At 33.5% G+C, this 23,388-nt stretch overlaps 1 protein-coding gene across 1 annotated transcript in view; it reads left to right on the forward strand.

Annotated features, from left to right (window-relative positions):
* The window catches only part of LOC145680428 (degenerin-like protein unc-105), a 553,540-nt gene that overhangs the window by 463,909 nt on the left and 66,243 nt on the right, over window positions 1–23,388 (forward strand). The window contains exon 3 of the mRNA XM_081750948.1: window positions 12,190–12,321. Coding sequence (XP_081607074.1) covers window positions 12,262–12,321 — 60 coding nt within the window. The 5' untranslated portion in view covers window positions 12,190–12,261. The remainder of the gene's footprint in view (window positions 1–12,189; window positions 12,322–23,388) is intronic.

Below are 23,388 nucleotides of genomic sequence, written 5' to 3' on the forward strand. Positions count from 1 at the left end.
GGAATTTATATTCTGCTTCTTTTTCTTCTTGATGTATTCATTTGAATTTACACAATTTATTACGTTTCGAATTATTTAGATAGATATTACTTTTCCGAACAGTAATCAATAGAAGTCATTATTCTTGTTAGTCAGTATGGATGTTTCTAACTCCATATTGGCAACATTGGTACATGCTATTTTCATTCTTTTGTTTCAGGATCGCTGTTACAAACATGTGGAAGTGCATTATTGAAACAGGAAAAAGAACTTATTGTGAAAAGGAGGGATATGTTTCCCTCCATATCACAATATTTGTATTAAATGTGCTATAAAACACTGGCACTGTTCACAATCACTTCACACACTTTCAGCACAAACAACTAGTCAATAAATTCTTTTTCCTGCATCAATGATGCAGTTCCACATGTTTCTAACAGCAATCCTGAAACAAAAGAATGAAAATAACATGTACCAATGTTGCCAATATAAAGTTAGAAACATCCATACTAACTCACAGGAATATATTATAATGACATGTATTGAGTACTGTTCGGGAACGTAATATCTGTCTAAATAACTCGAAAGGTGAATAATTGTATAAATTCAAATGAAGTTGAACGTATATTCCTTTGATGCTGCTAGTAAATAGGTACAGAGAAATTATCAATCTGAACCAGATATTCACATGGTCAATATCTTGCAATTTTTTTTAATGTTCAATTTTGAATCAGATCCCATTGAGTGCCCAAAATGCAACTTTGTGGCGTTTTAGTACACATATGAGACTACAATCTGGACAATTTTGAACAATTTGACACAGACATTTCTGTGCGAAATTCAAATTCTACTTTGAATTTTTGAAGTATTATTTTTTGTTATGTAGGTTTTTCAATATAGTACAACTTATAGAGCAATCTTTAAGCTTTCCAATGGTGTTTGTTCTAATGTCTCTAGTGCACATATCAACCATTTTATGACAATTTTTGATAATCACTGTAACGGAAAAAATGCCATTTTTGACATTTTTGAACACCCTTTATGGGGACACTTTCAAGAGGAGAGGGGTAATATCTGGGACTTTTTAAATCTCCCACTGTAATAAAGCTGTGCACCAATTTTTACAAAAATCTAAGATGGTCAGGTCAGACTTTGCCATTTCATTGTTTGATTTTACATGGAATGCTCCTTTGTCATCCTTGAATTTTTTTTTTTTTCTGTTAACTGGTATACAATGCATTGTAACAAATACTAGCTTCAATTACGCGCTTTGTTTGGTTAAAATAAGAAAAATTAGTAACATGTTTCGAGTCACTTTTTACTATTACTGAAATGTTCTCATTTTCGATCATTTATATATATATATTAGGGTATATATATATATATATATATATATATATATATATATATATATATATATATATATATATATATATATATATATATATATTAGGGTGTCCCTTATTTTGGATAATTTCGTGTTGCGATACGCACACCCCCAAATGTATTCTACACTGAGAAAAAAAATTGTAGGTGGCGTACTTAAAAAGATAGGTTACATGCGTAATTCCTGTAGTTTTTGGACTTAACGTACAGCAGACGTATAACTGAAAATGCATGTTTTATAATACTTTCTGTATAAGTGTCCCATCTATATGTACTTTCTGTATGAAACAATGTAGGCGGTCAGGATCTCACATACAAATGGACCTATACAACATATAGCTGACGAAGGTAACGTAAGTATATGCATGTGATATACGGAAAACTGTTAGATGTCAGACATCCTGCAACGGCATGATGTAACATCTAAAGGCAGTGCCTATGTAGCATACGGATATCGTATGTTCCGTACTGATTTCTATAGTGAGCAAGAGGATACTGTATATTTGTACAATATACCGCTGTCCGGAGAACGGATTTTTCTCTGTGTATGTGACCATAAACACGCATTAGAGAAATAGCAGCTCTCTACGAGAATCTTAACCCGTGTCAACTTTACGACAAAGTCATGAAAGGGCGTTTTCACATTATAATATAATTTAGAATTTCCAACCGTGATAACGGATAAACTAAAAAGGGACAGGAAAACTAAAAAAGGACAGGTTTAGGCACGAATCAACTAGAGAAAGGGCGACATCTGTTCGTGTATTGACAAACAGCATGGGAGAAAAAGTGTTGCCAATCCAAGACAAAGCAAATGGAATGACCTAAATTGAATATCATCATTAGAAGCAACAGTGAAAGTAAAGACAAAAGAGATTATAAAGGCAGATCAGTGCTGCAAACTTTTCGAGCAATAACGTGTAATATGTGTTGGCGCACACAGGGAGTGAGGTACTAACGTTTTGTACACCTTAAATCAGATATTGACAAGAATTGTTTGCGTTGACTCTAAGTCTAGAAGCACCTGCTGAACAATGTTGCCATCAACAGACGGGGGAAATAGATTTTGGAATAGATACAATAACTCGGAAAAGGTCACTAGTGCTGTGTGGTTTAAAACCTATAATGCAAGGCAGAAGAGCATGAGGAGTAGCCGTGGTTATGTGAAATTGATAACTCACGAACTGACAGATATATTTGGTATCTTGTTAAAGCAGAGAGCTAAGGTTTGTGAAAGGTTGCAACGCTGCACAGCAGCAGTTTTTTTTTTCTCTTGATTTCATCATGGTTATCAGCGTCCTCAAAAGCTCACGAGTACATAAACCCATGCAAATTGAACGCTGTTTTCATATTTTAAACAGGTTGTTGGGATTCCAACCCGCTGTGCAGCGTTGCAACCTTTCACAAACCTTACTTGTCAGTTTTTACAAGATATCGTATATCTCGGTCAGTATTCGATCTCACATAACCACGGTTCTACTCCTCATCCTCTACCGCCTTACATTATACGTTTTAAAGCATACAGCACTAGTGACCTTTTCCGAATTATTGTATCTCTTCCAAACTCAATTTCTCTCTTCTGTTGATGGCAACACTGTTCAGCGGATGCTTCTAGACTTAGAGTCAACGCAAACAATTCTTATCAATATCTGATTTAAGGTGTACAAAACGTTAGTACCTCACTCCCTGTGTGCGCCAACACATATTACACATTAGTGCTCGAAAAGTTTGCAACACTGATCTGCCTTTACAATCTCTTTTGTCTTTACCTTCACTGTTGCTTCTAATGATGATATTCAATTTAGGTCATTCCATTTACAAAAACACAATGTCTTGGGTTGGCAACACTGTTCATCCAGTGCTGTTTGTCAATACACGAACAGATGTCGCCCTTTCTCTAGTTGCTTCGTGCAAAGTTTCGTTTCTCTGTCTCTTTTAGCTTCTCCGTTATCACGGTTGGAAATTCTAAATTATATTATAATGAGGAAACGCCATTTCATGATTTTGTCCTCAAGTCGGCACGGGTTAACATTCCCGTAGAGATCTACTATTTCACTAATGCGTGTTTATGGTCACATTGAATACATTTGGGGGGTATACGTATCGCAACACGAAATTATCCAAAATAAGGGACACCCCAATATATATATATATATATATATATATATATATATATATATATATATATATATATATATATATATATATATATACTAGCAGCGTTCACCCCGCTTCGCTGCGGTCACCCCGGAACGCAATAAACTTTGTTACTTAGATAATTTTTACTTTTTCGCTTTCAAGTGATATGATAAAAACCATAGAAGATTGCAGTAAATCTTAACATTATATCGCCTGTCATTTATGTTAACCCGCCCCGCTTCGCTGCGGTCATCCCGGTGCTGGCATATTGTAAAAGTGTCTGTAAAAATAAGCAAATCAATTAAAAAAATTTAAACAGAAGATTCAAGCTATTTTCCGCTGTATATCGCCTGTCATTTATGTTAACCCGCCGAGTGACACGGTCATGCGGGTTGCATATAAATACGTTTATTTTTACCTATGATGAACTAATAACAAAGGATTTGTACGTTATGGACACTTGAATGGTCAATTATCTCAAGACACTGGTAATTAAAAATTAAAGTGATATGATAAAAACCATCTAGGGTCCAAATCCTAATAACCCCCCAAAAATGAAAGAAATTGGTTCAGCCGTATTAGCGTGATGAGCGGACAAAGGATTTTGTACGTTCTCTTTTATATATATAGAAGATACCCCTCCCCTTCCCGAAATTGCTGAATTTAGATATAAATATCATCAGAAGTGTCACCGTTCATCTCAGCAACCCCGAAAACTATGGATTCGATACTAATATCGATTATTTTCGATCATTTTTATATATCTATCCCTCCCCCTCCCCTACGTTGTACCGTCAAAGTGAAATAATAAAAACCATCTCAAGTCCGAACCTCTTCTATGTTGAAAATCTGATCGAGATCAGTTGGATAGTTCGAGTTATTAAGTCACAAACATAGTAACTTTCAGTTTTATTTATATAGAGTGGAGTGATATTCAGGAGGCAAAGTCAGAAATGTGGCTTCCATAACAAAAGATTATTATGAATAATAATAATCTCCGTAAACGAAAATGACGTTTTAGCACTCCCCTATATTCCGCATTGTATTGCCATTTTTATACCATGAATTTCTTTGTTAACTTTAGAACAGGTTATGTTCCTTGATTGATTTGGAATTCCAGATCTCTTTTAGCACCGAGAACATCCCTATATGAAATGTTGAATCCGAAGTACTACTTCGGACTAGTACTTCGAATCTGACCCACATCTATCACACCAAAGGCGCGTAAGTAATAATATAGCCATAAGAATTTAAGAATCTTTTTGTATGTATTTGTTTGTTTACAACATGATAAATAATGAAAAACTAATGCGTTTGTTGTTTACTTACTTGTTTCTCTGTATTTCAATATGTGTAAACAGAGAGAGAGAGATTGATAAATGGTTTTAATTTACTTCTAATTTCAGAATAGCCTTCACATGCTTATTTTGTACCCTGAACATTTCCCGTTAACGAAATCAAAATTGTCAGCTGTTTAACTCCAACAAACTTAACCACTGTTTTCCCGCGTGCTCTTTTCTAGTCTGCTTGAACTAGAGGTCTGCATGGGCCGGAAATTTTGGCCCGACCCGTGAATTTACAATGGGCCCGACCCGAGTTCGAAATGTTTTAACCTTTAGGCCCGAGCCTGTGTAATAATCAAATGAGGCCGAAATAAGCTCGAATTACAGAAACTTAATAATGAACGCAAAATTGTACTTTTTATTTACAGCAATTAAAGAATTAATTTTGTAGTTGTGCTTTAAAAGTTCTCCAGAAAGAACAGTCCGATAAATATCATTGTACAGTATATTTACAAAGTTAGGCCCGCGAAATATGGCTGTATATTTAAAAATTTATTGGGGGCCGCGGTGGCTCAGTAATAGAGCGTTCACCTCTGGTGCTTGGGGTCCCGGGTTCGATCCCAGCCCCCGCCAAGTGAACTTTGTGGTGGACAAACACCGTGTGCGTGGGTTTTCTCGGAGTTCTCCCGTTTCCTCCCACTTTCTTCATTCCACCATTTCATTCATTTCTCATAATCACCGTCTCCTTTAGCCTAACCGGCATAACCGTGGGGCGTAAGACTCAAAGATTTCATTTCATTTTTAAAAATTTATTGTATAAGCCTGGCCCGAGCCCGAAGTGATATACAGTATGCTTTGTGGGCCAGAGTCCGGCCCACGCACCAGGCCGGGCCATGTCCGCGGGCTCGGCCCGAGTCCGTGCAGACCTCTAGCTCGAACAGAGACACAAAAAGTTGTAACACTCCAGGCAGAGGCGTCTACACTCGAACGCTCTCGCTTGAACGTGCTGCATGAGACCAGGGGCGGATCCAGGACGGACTTCTGGGGAGGGGGTTGTAATACTGCTACTTAGAGCTACTTTTAAGAGCTCCAAACTCTGGGATGGGTTTTATTTATATATAAAATAAGAAAGTTTCCTCTTCCGGGGGAGTGCGATTGCCCCCCTGGATCCGCTCCTGCATGAGACTAACTAAATTCCATTGTTTACAATTTCCTGTGTGTACTGCTCTTCGGTTTGAAAAGGCTACCCTACTGTCAATATGTAGTCTACCTAATAGAGGATTCGTTGAAGGCAGTTTTTACTGTATTTGGGAATGGTGATAATGTTGCCTTTTGCTAAGTATTTTCCTATAATGCATACAAAAGTCAATTTCGAATAAAACTGACAGTGGAAAGTACTATCGAAAATAAAGTTCAACTATTTCAGTTTCGTTGGTATGGTCTGTGTAAGAAGTGTTATCCTTTTTTGCGTCTTTCTTATTTCGGGTTTAATTCCCAGTAGGGACACTCGGTTGATAAAGTGTAAAACCTTTTTCAGATAAGCCAACCTGAGTGAGGTTTTCCTCAATCACACCAGGAAAATGCCAGGATGGTACCTAACATAATGGTCCGAGACAGCTTTCTTTCTTTCCCATTTCTTTCTTCTGCCCCAATTTATAGATAGTGTGATCGCCGAGGAACATCATTCCTCATACGTGACGGACTAACGTAGCCATAGGTGACAAAAGCCCAGAAATCTAATTCGTAACCTGTGGTCCTTTCTCTCTCTTTGTTCCAATGCATTTCAAATCCTAGCAAAATTAAAACTACTTTGAATGCTGGTGCGGTGAAAATCGAGAAGTCTTGAATTTAGAGAAACAATTTTTATGGAGATGTTAGAGAAACAATATAAAAAGTATGTTGTTCATTGCCAATAATAATTGGTAGTTTTTATTCTTGTGGACCAGATTGTTTATTTATTTACTGTATATGAAAAATAAATACATTGTTACGTAGCAGATTCTATCTCTTGTTAACTGTCTTCTCCTAACGATGACACATATAACAGTAATACACATACTTTCAACAATGATACACATACCTCTAACAGTGATAAACTTACTTCGAACAGTGAAACACATACTTTCGATAGGAATATACATACTACATACTTCTAACAGTAATACACATACTTCTAACATTAATACACATACTTTTAAGAATGACACACATACTTCTAACAATGATACACATACTTCTAACAGTTATATACATACTTCTAACAGTGATACACATATTTCTAACAGTGATATACATACTTCTAACAGTGATACTCATACTTCTAACAATGATACACATATTTTTAACAATGATAAACTTATTTTTAACAATGACATACATATTTCTTACAATGAAGTACATACTTCTAACAGTGAAGCACATGTTTTTAGGACACATACTTCTAACAATGATACATATATTTCTAACAACGATGCACATATACATTTAACAGTGACGGACTTAATCCGAAAGGTAACATATATGCATCTTTTAATAATCATTAATCATAAAAAATATGGCAATATCAATTATCTTCCTCAAAGATATTATAATAACTAATGATCATGGTACGAGTAAAAAGTGCCCATACTTGGATACAATTCTAATTGTACTTTAAGGATGCTAAACCCGATAAAACTACTTCTAAATATATCCATCCATGGGATGTGTAGAAAAGTGATCTCAAATTGGGGAAATAAATAAATATAAATATCCCAATTTTGAAGTACCGGTAATTCTTATCCTGACTGCATGGAAGGATATGTTTGGGAATACTTCCTTTGGATTCTTGAATTAGTATAAAATGCACAATTAGAAATTTATCTAAATGTGGACACTTTTTACTAATAGCATGATCATTAGTTCTTTGTTGAGACATTTTTCAAAGAATAATTTAAGTTCTTAAAATGAGATATTAATACTGATCACTGGCGACGTTGGGTTTTTAAATCTGGGGGAGTCAAATGAATCAAAATCAAAATCCTCTTTCGACAAAAGTTATATATACAAAGTAGTATAGCTTCTTTAAATATATTTGACTAAAATCTGGGGGGACGCGTCCCCCCCCCACTAACGACGCCCGTGATGACTGACGGAAGAACCGTGTACTGATGGAAGAAAAAGAATAAAGGGGAAAAATCTGCAAATGACACACATATAACATTACGGAATAGAGTATATTCACAGCCGGATCCAGGATTTTCTGACGGGGGACACTGAAACCAACCACACTGAAACTCTTCAAAGTGACATGTTACAACTCTTTACTCCTGACCAGGGTTTCCAACCGTCCCTATTCTGTCGGGACTGTACCGATTTCTGACGTATTTGTCCCGCGTCCCGACCGGACACTCATCGGGACGCATATTGTCCCGGTTTATCGATTTTCAAAATTAATTAATATTTAACTGGACCAAAGACTTTGTATGATGATAGCCAAAAAAAAAAAAAAAAAGACTTGGTTTTAGTAATACTTTTTGTCAGTAATTCCTTAACAATGTTATGGACTCATTTGTGATTTTAAAAAATCTATATAATATTCTCTCTAGACTTTGTTTATATTAAATAAATTGCAGTTGTTTTGGTTTGAATTTGTTGCATATATTGCTTATACCTAGTGATGAGGAGTGGGTGAGAAAATTTTAAAAAAGTAATAAAGTGTCGCATTCATCAGGTCCGTGTTACTCAGCTGATTATTTACAGTTTTCAGCGACTCGCCGTACATGTAGTTGTCTCCGAGGGGGGGGGGGGAGGGAGAGGGCTCCAACGTTAATTGTCCGGTCCTGGTTTTTTCTTAAGGAAAGTTGGCAACCCTTCCCCTGACAATGCTGATGCTTAGAATGGAGGAGGATATTTTAAAGAGGTCGCAAAGTGCAGGGGAAAAATGTTCTCTCCTCCTGGCTTATGTTTACTTCCCGACTTAAGAAATGTTATATTGTTTTGCTTGGCGAATACTTTTCCTTCAACGTACGGAAAATCGACTACAAGTGTCTTAAACTATTGCTTTTGCAAAACTCTGCTTTATTTTAAGACCCAAACGGAAACATATATAGCAGAAAGTTTAGGAAAGTGTTGCCATTTTCACTGCTAGCTTCTCATTTCTAAATTCGGTCCTAAGCATATTCCTCTTTAATCAAAATCAAATCAGAGCAGCGTAACAGACTAATCATAATAAAGGGAAACATTTGAATTTGTGATAATTGTCCCCGGAATGATGCGAGAATAACGTGGTTATAATAATTATAATAAACATTCAAAGTATTATGGTATATGAAACATTTGGGTCATGAGCTCAGAAATTTCACACTCATGTTTTGTATAACAAATCGAAAGACTTGTTCGTCCTACACCTACATTGAAAGAATCTGAAATAGACCTAAGAAAATTGAACAAATATCGATATCTAAAACATAAAAGCACCAAACAATTAAAACATGTTTATATAGTTCAATTAATCAAAGTGTAATTATACATTCTATAATTCAATACATGAAAACTGCTAACGTTTAAATGAAATGTATATATTAAAAAATATATATATATTTCTCAGGGAAGAACCTTTGAATACCAATGTGCTGTGTATAACATTCATTTTTAACAAACGCTGTGAATCGTGTGAAAACTGAAAGCCTCAAAATTCAAGGCTACTTTACTGGTAGACGAGTCATTTATATTTAATCATTACTAAAGAACGCCTCATGTGTGCTTGTTAAAGTGATAAAGAATATCCGTACTTCCAAGCGGAAACTTAAAACGTTACACACGGACTGTATAATAAGAATAATCCTTCTTGTTTTTTTTTTTCCTTTTTTTTTTTCGTTGTAGTTGCATCATCAATTTCAGGAAAAGAATGCTTTTGTTGAATACATGTTGAAACCGTAATTAAATATTATCATGTTGATTTATGTTATTAAATGATATGTGTTCGTTCCGCATTACAATTGTAAACGTTCGACGTTGCAAAGAAAGCATTATTTTTTCTGTTTCTAAGAAACAAATTCTAAATTACATTTAAAACAGTTCATAATTAATCAGAAAATACTTGAAAGTACTGGCGTGTTAAGATTAACGTATTTTTAAACAAAAGAGCCAACGTCGATTTCACCAACTGTTCTTAAGACTAATGTATTGTTAACTGTTATTTAAGCTTTATTATTAGAATATACCCCTTTATTACTAATCGCAATGGGCAGAAACTACCGATCAATGCACAAGGGAATCAAGTCCACTTTGTGGTCACGCGTTCAATGCACAAGGGAATCAAGTCCACTTTGTGGTCACTCGTTCAATGCACAAGGGAATCAAGTCCACTAGTTTGGTCATTTTGTACATTTTATATATTTAAGATCTTTCTGAAACTTCTTTCAGAGGTTAAAAGATTAATGTCCAAATATTGTAAATAATTTGTATAATATTTTAAAAAAGCAGTGTTTAATTCATATGATTACGCGTACCATCTGCGGTAACTCAGACATCCGACGTTTCCACCCAAAGTGATCTTATTCCCGACAAAAGTACAGAAATTCAAACCCCAGTCACATCGGCTATCGAACCCCCCAAAACCCGACGCGTTTCTGTTAGTGTTGGTCTTCGGCGAACTCCAGCTCTTCATCGATCACCTTATATGGCCGGCCTAAAATTTAGCCAACATATACGCCAATTCAATGATATGGTACTTTCCCGAAAAGAATAGAATCACCACCTGTTCGTAATCCACCTGCAGTTTCTTTGAATAATCTGATTATAGTGGAAGACCACCTGTTGGATACTCACGTGGAAAGGTTCGCCTGAAACGTTGAATTCCGATATTTTATTGTTTCTTTTTACTATCGTTATAGTTATACATTTTCTTATTGATACTATTATTAGTATTTATTGTTATTTATTTATTTATGTATTTATTTTCTCTTTTGTTACTATTATTACTATTGGAATGATAGTGTCGAAGGAGACGGGAGTATCCTGAGTAACCCCACAGACACGATGTTGCACACCACAAATTACTTGGGCGGGATCGAACCAGGTACCTCACACACCACAGGTTAACACTCTATCACTGAGCCACCGTGCCCCGCAATTGTTTTAAGAAAGATAATATCACAATCTGTTGAATTTGTTTCTCTGCATACATTGTATAAATTGATTTCTTGTACTGTAACTCACTCACATTGAAGATTGAACATACACATTTACATTAGCAGATAGAGCTCTTTCGTGGCTATATGGTTAGCGTACGCGCCTTCGGTGTAGGAGATCTGGGTTTGATTTTCAGTGGGAGCCCAGATGCTTAGATACCATGTTAAGCTGTAGGCAGGGCCGGCCCTAGGCAATTTTGTGCCCCGTGTAATGGTATAATTTACCGCCCCCTTTCTCCATAAAGAACGAATCTTAAAAGCCACGATTTTAAGCGTGCTGCCCCATCATGAACAACGAAAAAGTGAGAAAGAGCATTCGCACTCAGAAAGGCCTAAACATTAAAAATATAATCTCCTTGTTTCTGTTTTTTTTTCTTTAAATAATAATCTATTATGTTAGCGAAAGATAAAGCAAACACACCTGCAGCGAAAAGGTAGTAATCGCTTTTATAGAATTCAATATCGAACTTCAATCTCAATATATCAGTTTGAATTCCAGTGCAACTAGCTCTTTCATCTTTATTTCTTGATTTTCCTTCAACATTTGTTTAAAAAATAATAATAAAAACTTGTTTCCACTTTCAATGATAAGGAAGTTGTTTGTGACAAAGACAAGACTAGTTTTCATATCAAAACTGTGATAACTAACTAAATGGAATAAGTGTTCGCTACTGTTTGAGAATTAAGTGCATGTATTTGACAACAATCAAACAATTGATGCTGGGATTGATTTGACCTTAGATTTAGCGCTGTCGATATGACCTTAAACTAATGCTACCTAAACACGATTTATGAATGCAGTATTCAAATAGAAGGTCAGCTTAGTAAATTTAACTACCATTATCACGAAATCTGTTTCCAACAAAAAATATTTATTTTAAATAATATAGTTATGACAAATTTTGCCGCCCCTCGGAACTTGCCGGCCCTGGCTGTAGGTCCATCTTTTACAGGTATACCCTTGGTGCTGAAAGAAATGCTAATATGCTAATATTCAAATCAATCAACCAACCATCATTAGGAAATGGAATATACTTGCTCAATAAAAGATAGAACAGGATTATTGGATCTCTCTACTGTATATTTTAGTGCATATTTATCTCTGTACTGAATATTTACGCAATTTTTAGTGCATAGTTGCATGAATATTTTGACTTTCTTTTAGTGCATATCGATCCGAATCATTAAATTGATGCTTTTGTAATTAATATTTGTTTTATTTCTTCTAGCTGCTGGAATGTGTGCACAAATTGAGATCTCCGTCGGTGGCCACTCATACAAGAATCCATTTCAACAAGAGTATGAACTATCCAGCTCTTACTGTCTGTCCAATTCCAGGATACAAACAACAAGTGTTGCAAGTATGTATGGAGATAAAAAGCTGTATTTTTATTACAACTAACACCAATGCATTTTCTCCCGTATAGTCACATCTCAAATTTAATTTTAGAATAATGAGCTTAATTTAAAAGTGATATTTTTGTGAGCTAGATTTTTCATTTAAGTAGATTTAATCACTCACATACCTACGTAACTTTATAGCTCGTTACCAGTGGCGCAACCAGGATTTTATTTCGGGAGGGGCCAAGACTACCTAGTACAGTAGTCTGCAAACGATGTGCTGCACTATCTGATACGGACAAAATTTAAAGTCTGAATTCTCCTCATTACAAGAAATTTAATTATTCCTATTATTAACATGCTAAAAGGCCTTAAAATAAAAATTCAAATTATTCCTATTATTAAATTCAAATTACATTCCCTATTATTAATGGTTACAATTTTTACATGTGATTACGAGCTCTTTACTAACATTTATTACTCTAAGAATTAATTTAGGGTTTTCGCTTTTTTTTTCCTTTTGTACAGTGTTTTTACTTAATTCAATATGCATTTATACATTGATCTATTAGGTTTATTGATACATCACCAACTTTGCAATACTACCTCAACAGAGTTAGAAAAAAAACAGATTAACACGTTAGCCGCCAAGCCATATTTCGGGGTATTTTGTACCCCACTATTTGTGCATCAGAAAAACAAGTGTTTAAAATATGAAAAAGATGTTCAAAATGTTTTAAACACATTTTCATGGTTCAAAATCATGCTTTAAACACAACAGTTTAAAACATAATTTACATGCTTTAAACACAACTTGTTTAAGACTTTTTGCTCTTTACTAAGACCTTTTCATTTATTTTATCCTGGTTAAAGCCACACTGTGCTGGGTGCAGAATATTTCAGTATAGATTAGTAATTCTCAACTTATTTCATATCATGATCCCTTGTTATTACATCCTCTTGCCAGTGACTCTCGTAAGTACTTTCTTGGTTATAATAAGCTTTTTAGGTAGATTTTAAAATCTACCTACTATAGAGATTTCACACAATCTATGGCAAAACAAACGTCCTCACCATCCTTGTGTATTGAGAACGGGTTGAGGGAGAATGATAAAACTTGGAAGTGATCTGACACATCTGATGATGCTGTTAAGCATCATGGAGGCCATCGTTAATTCGTATTCGAAATTTCAAATCAAAGAGAGTCATGTTACATATTTTAAGGCTAGAATTTTACCAGAAAAACGCTTGTGTTGTTATTTTAGCCCTGAAATAAGTAATTTCCCCATGAGCAATTGTCCGCCGCACATTGTCGGACCGATTGCTACTATGGCGGTATATAAGCGGATTTCGAACGGGAACGAGGCGTGACATCGAGTCGGTCGACAACTGCAGCCACTGGCCAAGGGCGCCGATCCTGGGGGCCGAGGGGGCCCGGGACCCCCAAAGCTTATGTAGGCCACCCTAGTAGAGTTATACCCATCCATGGACCATTTTTGACCTTGAAAGTACTTATACTCTAGGTACATACTGTCGTTGAAGTAATGAATATTGTAATTACTCTAAGTACTCTCATTGAAGTAATAAATTGAAGTACAAAGGTTCAATTGTAATTGAATTATTACAGTTTTTTTACCGGTGCTTTAGGTACAATTACTGACATGTAATTATGCTGTACCGGACTGTAGTCTCATTACTTCGCGTATGTAACATTGAAAATATTTAGTTTTTGTACTAACAGTTTCATTACTGTCAATTTTTTTTTATGTATGTATGTAACCTTGAAGATATACACTCTCATTACTTGTATATAACCTAGCATTCCGCGTATGTAGTTTCATTGTCGGACTGTAATTGAAGTTCATAAGTACCCGTAATATACCCTTTTATTTGAATCAAAGTTGCGGTAGTATGCTAATTACTAACCTCTTGCCATTAATATTAATATACGGCTGAAGGACACTTACTCACCCTTCATACTCACCCTTTCCGGATGTGCCGCGCGGAACTTTCTTATTTGAGCACCATTACCAAGGTCAAACCTGCTTAGTTTAACCGCTTTGTACTCTCTTATATTTATATATGAAATTGATTTGTAAGAAATATTAATTATTCTTCTTTGTAATTATTTGGTAGAAGTTTTTGTATTTTGTATGATCTTTACGTAAATCCACAATTATTTTGTGCGATGTTGACCTCTTGCATAAATATGGTTTTTTAATGAAGAATCATTTCGATTTGTATATAGACTTAGAATAAATTGTTTGAAAAATCATATAAATGATTGAGTATTGTGAGGTTGAAATAAATAAAACAATATTTTACAAGCTGAATTTTTTTTATTAAAATTATATTGTTAGAAAGTAAAAAAAAGTTACATATGTAGTTATTCAAACAATGAGTCTTATCTTGAATAATATACGTATATGAAGTGTATTAAAGTTTAGTAATTAATATTATACAATATGTGTTTGTCATTTACCATTATGAGTACAATTTAAGGTACATACATTAGGTAATCAAGATAATACTTATATAATATTGTTATACAGCTGGGGAATAATAACAAATAATACAATACACATTATTTTGATACATGAAAATGTCCATGTAATTTTATATCATATACAAAATATTATCAAGTTGAATCAACAGGTATCATTATCACAAACGTTTACCTTTTTTTCTAAAATTATATTTTCATTGGTTATAGATCATAATTCACGTACATAAATGCATTATAACTCACTGAGCAAAACTTTAACTTTTGTATTCATAGGGTAGTGTTCTATAGTCTGTTTTACTGTGGGGATTTAACCGTCGTCTCTTGTTGTTTACTACTCTATGCATTTTAGTTTCAGGTTTTGTAACTATAATAAATCCAGGTTTACGAGTAATCTTACGTGGATTCAACAATGTTTTACTTTCAATTTTTTCCTGTACTAAATCATAATAATGCTTAAAGGTAATTACTTGACGTGCCCTAGAATCTAAAGTAATTCCTCTAATTTTATACACGTAATCAAACTCTCCAGTTTGAATATTTTTCATTCTGTAAGCATAATTTTTCGCTCCACACCCTATAAAGACGTCTATTTCCCACCCTTGTGGAACTTCGTTTGTTAATTCTCCTAAGTAAGACCCTACCGCAAGCTTGGATTTTTCATGTCGTGGTTGAACAAATATAATACTATCTGTGTCACAGTACAGTACGTTGTTAGGTCCAATGGTAGTCAGAAGGTCGTGAAGTTTAAGCCTTGCCCATGATGTTATGAATGCTGCAAGCACAACATTGGAAAATTTGTTCGGTTTGTTTTCATTTTCTCTGTCTTTACACGTTACAATTAAATGTTTTTCTCCTATGGGAATTACTGACTGCACCTCATATTGTGGTGCATATAGATACGACATAAATTTTTCGGGAGTATCGACGATTACAGATTGTGTAAGATCTGTTCTTTGCCCCCATTTCCCGTACAGTGAATTCAAAAATATTTTCGAAATATATCTTAGTCCAGGATTGTATTCTATGTTCTCATAATTTAACTGTATCCCCTTATGTCTGAAATATTTTTCAATGTACTCTTCCTGTTTTTCTTTTGTAGTGCATTCTGCAAAAAAGCCTGAAGCTTCCTGCTTCATTTGAAGGAATGTGTTTATATAATTACGAAACAAACTATTTGAATGCCCATCTTCAGAACCCATAAGCTCAAATTCCCAAATTTCTTTTATTTTCAGTATTTTGTATCCGCATTTCATCGCTCTATGTAATTCAGGGGTACAAAAGGTACTTGTAATGGCGCGATCACTTTCACAATGTGTACATTGTCCAATATTACTTTCTTCCATGCATGATCGACATAGACCAAATAATAATTTTCCATTCCATGTGTAAGGGAGGATTGGAAAATATAAATCGGAGGGTGGAAGAACAGTACATTTAACTAAACCATGAATGTTTTCAACGTGTGGAAAAAACGGCCCTTTGTAAATTGTTGGCTTACCTATTGGGAGAGGTTTACGAGCCATTACCCAGGGGTAAAGACTAGTGACATCTAGGTAAGAGATAGTCTCATCATCATTACATTCATGCAGTGCCTTATAACATTCTACACGGCCACCATGGAAACTTTCTTTAGGGACAAGATGATCAACCAGATCATCACATTGATCTTTAATAAAATCTTGTATTGTTTTGTCTGATTTTACTTTGGCGTCCCATTCACATTCCCATATTTCAATAACATTAAATTTTCGTTTTTTCAAGTACTCAATTTTTGTGATCGTTGATTCATATCGATCTTGCATGGTTGTACGATGATTTGAAGATGAATCAAGACTTGTATGACGAAGATTAGCATAACAAATTTTTCACCCATGCCAAAAGCAACCATTATATTCAAATAATGTGTTTGTTTCACTCTCGTACCCATCGACTTTGTATTTACCGAACCGTCTTTCCAATCCGTTTGCGGAATATTCGATTTTTGTACCTCTGGTACGTTCCATATATCGTAACCATTGTAACGCTTTTAGGCTTTGTCGGTCACGATGATCAAATCCAAGGGGGGGAATAATTGGAATAGTATTTTCAGGTAAATGCAATGATCGATAAGTTAACATTGAAGTACTTGCAATAGTGCTTGCTGAGATAAAGCATTGGAGACCACCAGTTCTTTCTTCAATTAAATCAGAGAACTTAATCACTGCGTCTGCTAAGATTTTAACATCATTCCGGCAGTAATCGTACATTTCCTTTTGCAGATCGTACTGCATGTTGTTATCTACACACTCTTTGTGCCATTGCATTAATTCTTTGCGTTCTTCCGGACTACGTGAGTCCGGGTCAAAGTAATGTAATTCAGGAATGTTTCCTACATAATTTTGGTTTTTCTCTGTATTAAATAGGTATGGAAAATATCCCTTTTTCAATTTTTGATTTAAGCCTAATGTCTATGGGAGTGCAGATAATTTGATACCCATATACAGGAAAGTATCTTTAAAAATAATTTTATTTCCTAATCTCATCTCAATGATTTTGTGCCCCTGTGCTATTATTGAAGGTGAAAGATTTTGACTTTCGACTAACGTCTTAGCAGCGAAAATCATATCATACTTACTGCCATTATGAGATAATGCTATGATTGATTTAAAGGAGGACCGATCCATAAGAACGTGACGTATGAAGTCTTCCATGTTCTTAAAAGAAAACTCGCGACTTCCATCTTTATTTCCGCAGTGTAGGCATGCATCATCTAAGGATTTATTCTTGCAATCTGAACAAAGATGCATTACGTGTACTAAAGTAACAATATGTTCTTGTTCATCTCGCTCATTATTATCAAGTAACATCGTCTCTACATCAAATATAATATACAAAAATGCGTTTACATGAGATGGTGTTACTTTTTTAACAAAACATACATGATCTCGTTCGACATGATTATAGCACGTTTTACAAAATCGTTCATCACATGTGTGTGCAGATTTTCGGCGGCGAAAATCATATAGAACACAACATTCCATACAAAGTATGACATTATCACAAACACTTTTCCCATTCTCAATTACACTTGTATGATTTATATAGCATTCTTCAGTAGGAAACAATCTGTTATATTCTGTACATTCGTGGTTCATATTATCTGAGGAAGACACTTCATGGTATTTTTCACAATACGTACATTTGTACGCACACTTGTGATCTTGTGCATGATGATAGGATTCTAAACAATAATGACAGTATCCTCGTTTCCCCAAGAGTGATCTGATATTTGTAATCAACTGATAATGTTGATCTTCGTATAAAATATAAATTTGCTTTCCAGCGTGGATTCCGGGATATAATACATTAAATTCACGCGTCATAGCATTTTTCTCATAGACTATAATTTGGTATTCAGGTAACAGATGATTTTGAATTTTCTTCACGTCATCCAAAGTACACCCATTCTTATTCAGAATATCTATATCTACAGTGGAACACAAATCTACTGCTTGTTTCAACAAACGTTTTGGGTTAGACTTAAGACGATATAATTGTTTATGATTATGATCGGCTTTAGCCTTCCCAAGAATAATGCTCTTGGGAAGACAGTACACATCTTTTTTCATAGGTATCACATTTTGTTCTAGGAAATTAATTAAATCGGTATATTTCTTATTGTCACGTGTTCGTCCTCTTCCTTCACGAGGATCAACGATATGTACTTTGAAAGTAACTTCATTTGCGAAAAGAAACTCTTCATTACTGTTTAACGTGTTTTCTACTATAGAGAAGAGAACATCAGGGTTCAGTTGCGCTTTTGGACGCCATGACATGTATATGGGTTTGTTCAGATTACAAGCAGAACTTTCAATAGTTATGCCTACATACGTGTCATTGTCAACGTCACTAAGGGTATTGTCTATAACGAAATCAAATAGGTTTCGAATATGCGTTTCAGGGTCTGTGATTCCTTCATTATCACGCCGAATCGTCACTTCTTTTCCTTGTAAACCAAAGTAAGAATAGTGTTTAGATGTACTTTTGACAACATGAAAGTCAGATTGTTTACCACCAGTACCGTACAATGAAGATGTTGATGGAATCGTACCAAAAAATACTGTGTCTGATGTAGGACTAGATGAATTTACAGTGTCCTTCATATATTCAACGAAGTCGGATAGAGTTAAACCAGAAATTTTATCATCCGATATGAATTGCATTACCTTTTCACGCGCTTGATCCCTTATTTCTCCATGTTTAAAAAACCCAGCTTCATGGAGAACAATGATATCTTTTGCCGTCTTACAACTGTTGAGGACAACATCTTGAGTTTCATAGTAGTGAATATATAACGCACGCCGCAATTTAAAATATTTAAGATTGTCAACTCTAACACCAGTGGCATGACAACGCGTCACAATTTCCCATGAGAAAAAGACCTCTTCAGCGTCAAAGTAGTCTCGCTCCTCTATGAAATCCAATATGGTATTGATTGTACGAATGGGGTCCATCTGTAAGAATAAATTAATCACTTACTTAAGAACAATATTTCAAAACAAATGATAAGCGAGTAATATATGCTATATTAATCAAAATATTTCTCGAATTCGTAATGATAATTACAAAGTTAGAACAGTATTGGTAAATGAAATATTTAATACAAAATGGAAATATTTGTAATTTTAATCAAGTATAAGATTTGATGCAAAATAGAAATGTATGTCTAAAATATCAAACAATAATTTACATTAATACTTGATATTGAACTGAAAGGCTCACTCTTGACTAGTAATGACTCATAACGACAGGGAATCTAATAAGAAAAAGACAAATGATTTGTTGTTGTCGCTACATAATAATAGCGTTTAATCAGAACATTAACAGACACTAATTTAAGTCAATTCTCTTAATTACTGTATCTGCTTTATCTTGTTATATTAGATTTCTGATTTACGTGTAGAATTTAAGCTAAACACTGTATCAGCTGAGTTTAAGCGTAACAAGACTGTACATTGACAGAGTATCAGTGAAAGTTTTACGATACAAAATGAGTTATTTACCGAGGATGACTGAAGTATCGGGAAATGCTCTTGAACTTGTCGATAAAGGGTAACTTCGATGTTCGGTGAATTACAAAATATCACAGGGAATGAATAGTAGATATTACTTTGAAGAGCAAACGTATACTGAAATTTCGGCAGAGATGTGTCTCTTTTATACTCTCACAAGAACCCGAAAATAACCGAACATTCCCGAAGTCAAAACCCGAACATACCCGAAGTCAAAACCCGAACATTCCCGAAGTCAAAACCCGAACATACCCGAAGTGAAAACCCGAACATTCCCGAAGTCAAAACACAAACATTAACGAAGCGAAGATACAAAATTTCAAAAAGGAAAGTTATTACCGAAGGTAATGTTTTAAATACAAAGTTTATAAGTCAAAGTAGTTGAAGTTTACCGAAGATAACAAAAGTATCGGGAAACGGACACGTGGTTTCCGATAAATTATAACGTATTCGTTCCCGTAAAAATGTTATATGCACAATAAATATGTAATATAGAAAAAACACATTACATATTCCTAATCAGTATTTATCATTTTTTAAATTTAATTATAATAATAGCATTTTCAATTTAAGTTAATAATAGTTCAAATTGATTAATACATTTTATTTGTAGTTTCATGTGTTTATAAAGACAAAAAAATGTATTTCTAATACTCTATAATCTGTTTTTCCGTAAAAATGTTTCTGATTTTATAGAAAAATGTTTTACTCTATCATAAACAAAAGACTACACGAATAAAAATTAAACGTACATTAAAAATTGTAAATTTTACACTTTTATAAATATAAATTGAAAGATTACTGAACTTCAACCAAAATAAAACAAACAGTTTAATACTAACAAAATATAAGTTATGGCTAACTGTAGTGACCTAAGTTGACTACACAAACGATAGTAGAAAATTTTTGTCATCGTTGTAACAATAAAAGTTACTGAAAAATTTTTCACATTACACTTAGAGAAATTAACGCATATTGTAATACAACGAAGAGTGACTACTAAAAATGTTATAAAGTTTAAACAGAAAACTTAAAAAGTGAAAACGAAAAACAAAGTGTAAAGACAAAAAAGTAAAAAAAGTTTTAAAAGTTAAAACATGAGAAAATGTCCAAACAAAACAGTAATTACTAAAAAAATTAAGTTTAAAAATTTTAAGTTTAATAATTGAAAACAAGAAGTTAAAAAAAGAAAAATGTTAAAACAAAAGTTAAAACGTGAAATATTCAAATCGAAAAGTGAGTACTAAAATGTAAAGTTTAATAGGAAAAGTTAAAAAGTTGAAATGAAAAATGTTTAAACGAAAAGTAACTACTAAAATGTTAAAAACTTTAAACAGGAAAGGTAAAAAGACAAAACAAATATAAAAAGAAAAAAGAAAAATGTTAAAAGTAAAAAAAAGAAAAGTTAAAAGTTAAAATAGAAAATTATGACCTTTATTGCACACAAGAAATTGACACTAAGAACAAATAATAATAGTAATTAGTATAACAAGAAAAATATTGTAAATCAGCTGAATGAAAAGACAAATTGTTAAATTTCATTTTTAGAAAATAATACTTGAAACTATTTTAACCAAAAAAGTTTAACTACATTACATGTTCTAAGACAAATCTTATCGGCAAGTTAACACATTCATTTTTTAAATATAAGTAATTTTGTATTGTCTTCAAAATCGAAAGAGTTTTCATGTTTTTTGAAATTACGGAAAAAAATAGGAATATAATTAAGTTCGCAACCACGTTGGGAATATTACTTGAATTGGAATGATGTAATAGTTATTTCGGAAAGAAATTAACCAGTAAAGACTAGGAATTAAATTAAAGACATTTAGTTAAATGTTAAGACTTAAGCTCATAGTGTTCCTACAGACGCTAAGAAAAACTAGTAACTTGGAAGCAAAATATAATTTTTTATCATTTATCTATGGATTTGCACTTTTGACAATTTTCCGTTGATATATTTCATTTGTAAATTATACAAAATAAAAGTATCAATACTGATACTTACCAATCAATTTAGTCAAACTATGCTGAAACGTAAACTTGTTGTAAAATGCAGCAATAGAATATTTATTGTAACACTAATAGATTCAGAGATTATATTATGACTTCATCTTCTATTTAAATTACAATCATCTATATTTGTCTCCACCTAATTTTTAATTATCATCGAAAATAAATTTCTAAGTTCTCTTCCACAGTCTATCCTCTTCTCTTTCTTTTCAGTTAAGATTAGAATGTTCATATTTAACTCTTTAGTAACCCTATGGACAAAGATGAAAAGGATCATTTATAGCTAAAGGCAAACAAACTATCGATACAGCTGCAATTCACTGCTTTGTATTGTTCTGGGTGTAATCATCAAAGTATATTTCTTTCAGTTTTACTCAAGATTTAGAAAGGATCTTGCAACTGATTAAAGTAAAGAGCACTGAAGAAATGAATTCGAAAGCAGAAACATTACTACTAGTTTCTGATACATAGTTTGTGCAATTACATGGCAGTTTTGGAAGTTCCAATTAATTATGTAACAGATTCTTCCTTAGATCATAATGATGTTCTCTTTTCTCCATATGAGAAATCGTTAATTTTCTCTTAGTCATTAGATTTTATCACTATTATGCAAGATATATATAAGTAAAACATTATCTTAATTTCTGAGCTTTATTATATCGAATTATTGTTTACGCTTAAATAACATTTAAGTCATTTTCTTGGTCTTTGTAGTGTGTAGTAGACTATCAAACAAGTTTATTGCCTTATTTAGTTCATTGTTTAAATTATGACTTATTTCAGCATGTTATATAGATTACTCCAAACATAATTATCTTTGTAGTAATTACTCAATCACATGTTTCGGTAAAACACTTTTCATAATTCAGATAATAGTAGTAATAATAGCAATATTAATGTTAGATGTGGTAATAAATACAATTTTGAGCTGTAACAGTAAAACATTTTAAGCATATAGATACATTTCTATGAATAAATGTATCTCCTAAGAATATATTAATGTAATAATTTTTCTAACAATTATTGCACAAGAATATACTATTCTTATTTTCAGTACATATATTTTATAAGATTACCATTGAAATAGTGTTGAAAGAAAAAAGCATAGCAGTCAAATTTATACAAGATATATTAAAATGTTATAAAGTTCAACCATAGAAATGTAATCATGAAGAGAATATATATAGTAGCAATAATATTCCTAATAAAAGGTATACAAGACAATTAAAATGCTATTCATATGCTCATGATATGCTAAAGAGCAAGGAAAAATAAAGTGAGGTAATCAATCATTATAATAGAATTATCTAATAAGAAACGAAACTGTTCTACAACTAATCAGAAAACAAACGAATATGTAAGCATAAGAATTAGAGTATGTGAAGAAAGAGGTGCAATGCACAGAACTGAAGGAATTAGCTTCCAAAGGAATTCCAGGACAGGACATTTGCAAGATACGCAATAAAACAACAATATCAACGTAACTGGGAAAGACGAAGACAGAGAAGGGAACGTAA

Source organism: Thermobia domestica, chromosome 3 (assembly GCF_964235325.1).
Source record: "Thermobia domestica chromosome 3, izTheDome1.hap1.1, whole genome shotgun sequence".
Taxonomy (NCBI): domain Eukaryota; kingdom Metazoa; phylum Arthropoda; class Insecta; order Zygentoma; family Lepismatidae; genus Thermobia; species Thermobia domestica.